At 32.4% G+C, this 6,146-nt stretch overlaps 1 protein-coding gene across 1 annotated transcript; it reads left to right on the forward strand.

Annotated features, from left to right (window-relative positions):
- Window positions 1-357: 357 nt before the first annotated feature.
- On the forward strand, window positions 358-3,663 carry LOC145001512 (IQ domain-containing protein IQM2-like). The gene is made up of 9 exons (XM_078960887.1): window positions 358-481; window positions 1,042-1,457; window positions 1,531-1,645; window positions 1,741-1,806; window positions 1,902-1,990; window positions 2,083-2,173; window positions 2,264-2,503; window positions 2,577-2,678; window positions 2,774-3,663. Exons 2-9 carry the CDS (start codon window positions 1,099-1,101, stop codon window positions 3,509-3,511), a joined length of 1,800 nt encoding a protein of 599 aa, XP_078817013.1. The 5' UTR covers window positions 358-481; window positions 1,042-1,098; the 3' UTR covers window positions 3,512-3,663.
- Window positions 3,664-6,146: the final 2,483 nt, after the last annotated feature.

Raw genomic sequence — 6,146 nt, forward strand, 5'->3', positions numbered from 1 at the left:
TCATACCTAACAAGACTATTAATTAAATAAAAAAAATGGTGAGGTGGTAAGGTAAGGTGAAGGGGTGAGATTGGGGGTGTGTTTATTTAAATAAATTAAAAAATCAATAGTAAAATAATATTTTTAGGTAAAACATGGATCAAACGCGTAACAAAAACAAACAGTAGGGACTTTCTAAGTTAAAAAATTAAATCAGAGATCAAACGTGCATATTACCCTAAATCATAAGGACTATTCGTGTAATTTACTCTATTTTTTTCACTTGTCTCTCTCTCTTCCCTCCGTACCACCTCTCTCTCACACACTCACACGCACCGAAACAACGTGATGGCTTCTATATAAGCTGTTCTTGCTTCCCATTACAATAGACAATTGTATTCCCTCTCACGCTCTCATATCAAAAAGTAACACAAAAGAACGCATACAGAGAACCCAATCAAACACCTCCTACTGACATTCAAACCCTCCTCATCTCTCCAAGGTATCATCTTTTCTCTTCTCCGATTCTTTCGGATTTATTCCTAACCCTTTTGATGGCATATCTTCATCTTTCCGCTTCATGCCTACAAGCTTATCGACGAAATGTGTCAATGAGGATACCATTTCATGTCAGTCCGTTTAGAAACTCTACTGTTAAAGCTTCGATTTTTCTTTATAAAAGATGGATGTTTCACCCCCTTTTCTTACTTTCTTAATGGTTTTCATGGAAGTATTAATTTGATGTGTGAATGTATGTTTCCACTCTTTGAATGCGTCAAATAAACAACGATTGTCGATTGCTTTATGTTACTCTCATTGCTTTATCAACTACTCGGTCTCATTTCGGTGTTTTGAAAATGTCAATTTGTAAACTTTCTTTTATTGGTTTTTTATCAATCGAGTGATGTCACAGCTCATTACAATTCATTTTGTTTGCTGTTTGTTTTTATTAGGTGTCACTTGTTCCCATACAGAATTCACTAAAACTTTTTTGCTATACATATCCTTCTATCAACAAGATCTTGATTAACTAATTACAAGTTTATCAAAATGCATCAACAGGAAAAATCAAGACATAATTAGAGGCTCTTCAAACTCCAAGCCATATCTTCAACTTGCATGGGGTTATCATTTTCGTGCCCATTTGCAGCATATACAGATATAGAATCAGGTCTAAAGTCCATCAGTTTTGAAGATGATGAAGTTAAAAGTTTGGGGTTATCTTGCAGTTTTAAGATCCAAGATTCCAATCCAACAGAAATGCAAATAATGAGTTCTCAAGTAATGAAGATCGAAGGATCTCTTAACTCTAAACTTTCTTCAATCGATCATGTTGAAAAGACTGAAATACCCATGGAAGATGATCTCCAACAAGGAAGCCCCAAACATGAAGCAGCTACAAAGCTACAAAAAGTTTACAAAAGCTTTCGAACAAGAAGAAAGCTTGCTGATTGTGCAGTTCTAATTGAACAAAGCTGGTATGTGTTATTCATTATATTTGTATTTATATAATCATCTACATTTCTTCTTACAAATTTATATGTTTTTTAGGTGGAAGCTTTTAGATTTTGCAGAACTTAAAAGGAGTTCCATATCTTTTTTTGATATTGACAAACAAGAAACTGCCATTTCTCGTTGGTCTAGAGCAAGAACAAGAGCTGCAAAGGTATATTTACAAAAAAAGTTGAATTACATATCAATTTTCATCCTCAATAAATGAAAAATAATAACAAGTTCTGTTTTTTTTTTCTTGATTTCCAGGTTGGAAAAGGTTTATCAAAGAATAGCAAAGCCCAGAAACTTGCCTTGCAACACTGGCTAGAAGCAGTAAGTTAAACAATCTCCATAAAACTTATGTTGTTCTTAATTATCCATAATTAGGGTTTCATATTTCTTAAATTTGAATTTACTTTTTGTGACAGATTGATCCAAGACATCGTTATGGGCATAATCTTCACTTTTATTATGGAAATTGGTTGCACTCTCAAAGTAAAGAACCTTTCTTCTACTGGTGAGTAGAGTGTTATAATATTAATTTCATTCAATTACATAACATATATAGCTCGTTATCTAATCTTTAATATTTTGAAAAAAAAACAAAAGGTTGGATATAGGAGAAGGAAAAGAAGTAAATCTTATTGAAAAATGCCCTCGATCAAAACTTCAACAACAATGCATCAAATATCTTGGCCCCGTAAGTCTCTTTAAGTTTCTTTCAGTACACAGTACACAATACACAGTACACAGAATGAATATTTATAAAGGTTGTTGATATTTTCTTTAGATGGAGAGGAAGGAATATGAGGTTATGATAGAAGAAGGGAAGCTTTTATACAAACAAACAGGAGAATATTTAGACACAATGGATTCACCAAAGGGTTCTAAATGGATCTTTGTTCTTAGCACATCAAGAACTTTATATGTTGGCATAAAAAAGAAAGGTTTATTTCAACATTCAAGTTTTTTAGCTGGAGGTGCCACATTAGCAGCTGGAAGATTAGTTTCTGAAAATGGGGTCTTAAAGGTAATTAATTTTCTCCCTTTTCTTATCTTCAAAAAGATATAAAATTTTAATAATTATTCTTATTATTCAACAGGCAATCTGGCCTCACAGTGGTCATTATCGCCCCACTCAAGAAAATTTTCAAGATTTCATTTCTTTCCTTAAAGAAAATGACGTGGATATTACAAACGTCAAGGTAAAAATAACTCAAAACTTTTCTTTTTATAATAAAAAAGGTATACTAGAACTCATTTTTGGATTCTTATTTTATTTTTTTATTATTTTCATCAGATGGATTCAGATGAAGAAGATAAGGAATCTCTTGGAAAGCAAAGTAGCATCATTCATACAAGAACTCATTCTTCAGAAGATGATGTCAGCGAAAAGGATCCTTTGGGAACAGATGATATAGTTCTTGAAGATCATCCCTCAATAGTGTCCAATGTAATAAAACAACATATTTCAGAATCACCAAAAAAATCAAGACTTTCGCGATGTTCAAGTAGGAAATTAAGCACTCTCAAAATACCCAAAAAAGATGATCTTTTTATCGATTTAAACACCCAAGATTTCTCATCAGAGACCATTTTGGATGGGTATGAAGCAGCAGAAGACTCTTTCATATCTCACCAAATTCACAACCAATCAGGGAATGACATGTCAGATGATGAAGAACAAGAACACGATAAGCGAAATGTAGAGGATACAGTTTCTAAAAAATCGATCTTTCGAAGGATTAATTCACATAAAGGGGAAAAATCTTTTCAATTGGGGAGACAACTTTCGTGTAAATGGACAACAGGAGCTGGGCCTAGGATCGGGTGTTTGAGGGACTACCCTATGGAGCTGCAGTCGCATGCATTGGAACAAGCGAATTTATCTCCAAAAAGTGCTCCTTGTAATAAGAATATAAATAAGGTTTTTTGTTCAAGTCCTTGTTCTTTTGAGAATAAGAGTTTGATTTCAAGAAATTGTGGACCTTATAGAACAAGATCTTCTCCAATAGGTGATTTTACAAAGATTTTTTGATTCTTTTAGGGTGAATATGAGATTGACATAGGCATTTTTTATTCCTTATTTTTGAAATTTACATGTTGAAATATGTATACACCTTTTTTTTTCTTTATAGAGAAATATAAAAGGAAAGTGTAGATGTTAGATTTGTATTCATTGATAATTAATTCCCTTTTTACAGTTGAATCATAAATGAAAGAAAGTTGATATATTTATTTTTTTATTTGCTTTCTTTGATCTTCCAAACATACGATTGTCTAAGTTGTACTTTATGCAAGCGTGGTTGTACTTGTTGTACAAGTGTACGTACTCAACAATATCGTCAATAAACGCGTAATTCCAGTAGATTTGCTGGAAAGTTTCATTTGTTTTTTTATTGTTATTCATATAGGGATGAGCGTTGACTTTTGATTAGTCAAAGTTTCAAATATCAATAGATTGCTTTAAAGTTTACTTGGACTGTATGGGGAAATGGAGGTCTTTTCCAGCTTGTTGAAACCGTGTGAGAAAGTAAACAAAGTGTTCATTACTTCATTCGTCATTATAAAATTAGTAAATTACAATTTTAATCCTATGGTATTGAAAAAGTTATGGTTTTGATTTAGATGTTTGTTGCACAATTTTAATCCCATGCTAAATGACTATTTTGTCCTTATCTTCTTCATTTCACCCCATCATCGTCATTTTCAACAAACCCTAAATCAAAGCTTTTGTATGGATTGTTTGATTTTGATATTTGAGTTTTGATTTTGATTCTGTTTTAGTTTAATTTAACTTTAGGTTTGATTTGTTGAAGATGAATATTGAGTTAAAAATGAAAAAGAAAAGGACAGAATGGTCATTTAGCATGAACTTAAGGGATGCACCATCAAGGAAATCGGTCCATGGATCAAAAGTACAACCAAGCTATATTTTAGGGATCATTTGTGCAACAAACCAAACATCTAGAAGAAAACTTTAACTTTTGGAATACTAAAAGGACTAAAGTTGTTATTTACTCTAATAAAAAAGGAATAAAAAATATGAAGTGTAGGTGATGTGTAACAGTCTAACATAATTGAAGTCAATGTGGTTGAAATAAAACAAAGATCCATGAGAACCAAATATTCTTAACACTAGGTTTTGGTACAACAATATTATAATTAAAGTTAATTAAGCATAGATTACTGCAAATGGCAGTTGTACTTGTCTGTGGTACCATCTTCAAGGCCCCAGATTTCCTTTGAGCAATGGAACATGGTGACTACATGTGATTGAGATGCCCGACCTTCTTTTTAAATCATTTTAGGGATTTGCATTAATTGCAACTCCCATAGATGGATCTTAACGTGTTCACATTGGTGACTCAATCGAGAAATCATCATCCTAGTTGCATATATTGGTTTATATTATTGAAATAAGTTTTTAACTTTTACTCGAGCTTATCTAAACGCTCGATACTTTCTTACAATTCTTAGAAGTCATGGATTAAGATCTCTTTTGAAATGTGCTTAGTAAATTACAAGAAATGCATCATATATGTGAATGTGGTTTGGTCAATATTTATATTTATTCTTATAACAATATAGCCTTTTTATATCGGGTTGCTAATCTTGGTGTGTGCGTAGCCAAGTTTGGATACTCACATCAAAACCAATAGATAATAGCTTATTATTAGCTTTATTGTTCGAATTCAACTATGTTAATCTTTAGGACTAATCGTTGGTGGTTTTAGTATCATAATTTCATTATAAACTCGAGACGAAATAAGTTCAACTTTGACTGTAATCTAGGGGCGGACGCAGGATTTTACAGTAGGGGTTGCACGGGAGAGTTAGGGGTTGCACGGTAGTAGAAAAAATAAAAATTTTGAAAATTTTCGAAAATTTTTCCACTGCGGTCGGAAAATTTAGGGGTTGCCGGTGCCACTGTGGACCACCCCTAGATCCGCCCCTGCTGTAATCTGAAACAGGAGGTGCGAAGTGCGCACTTAGATAAACTAATATGGACTAAGGAACAAAGGTGTATGAGATCATCCTTCGTGGGGTTCCAAGAAATATCGCTCCTAAATGGGTCTAGGGGCCCTAATGCGGCCCAAAGGGCAACAAGAGCCTTATGTTGACAAAAGATTACTTCCTACCAAAACTAATGTTGGTAAAAATTGTGATTTTCCCTCCACAATTAATCGAATTAAACTACCATTGTTTCTATATATCAATGTTGTCGGTTGTTGGAGGAAAAACACATGGAATTCGTACTCTTACTCCGCTAAATTATTGTCTCACAAAAACATATAACATAGAAAATGTATTCTATATTTTGCAATGAGAAATCTCCAATAAAGTCCCAATATTTTAGATTGGTTTACGATTAATCTCAACATATATTTTTTGAACATAAAAATCCTGTTTATTTAAATTTTATACAATAATCTGTTATTTTCTGCTAAAAAAAATATAAGGATTTTTTTCGTTAATTTTAACAAAATATAAAATAATCAAGACTTTTTTGTTCAAAAAATAAAAATTGAGATAAAACTGTAAATCGATCAAAAATATTATAAGTTTATCGAAAATTTCTCTTTTGCAATCTTGGATTTGCCTTAAATCCATATTGATTTCTTGGATTATTCAAATACCGAATACGTGTAATCACACACTTAGGGTCTAAT

This window comes from Lactuca saligna, chromosome 6, assembly GCF_052625555.1.
Source record: "Lactuca saligna cultivar CGN05327 chromosome 6, ASM5262555v1, whole genome shotgun sequence".
Taxonomy (NCBI): domain Eukaryota; kingdom Viridiplantae; phylum Streptophyta; class Magnoliopsida; order Asterales; family Asteraceae; genus Lactuca; species Lactuca saligna.

Coding starts and splice junctions, on each gene's coding strand:
- LOC145001512 (XM_078960887.1), top strand. CDS start 1,099: ATGGGGTTATCATTTTCGTGCCCATTTGCAGCATATACAGATATAGAA. Junction 2,174..2,263: donor GCATCAAATATCTTGGCCCC/GTAAGTCTCTTT, acceptor TATTTTCTTTAG/ATGGAGAGGAAGGAATATGA. Junction 2,679..2,773: donor TGGATATTACAAACGTCAAG/GTAAAAATAACT, acceptor TATTTTCATCAG/ATGGATTCAGATGAAGAAGA.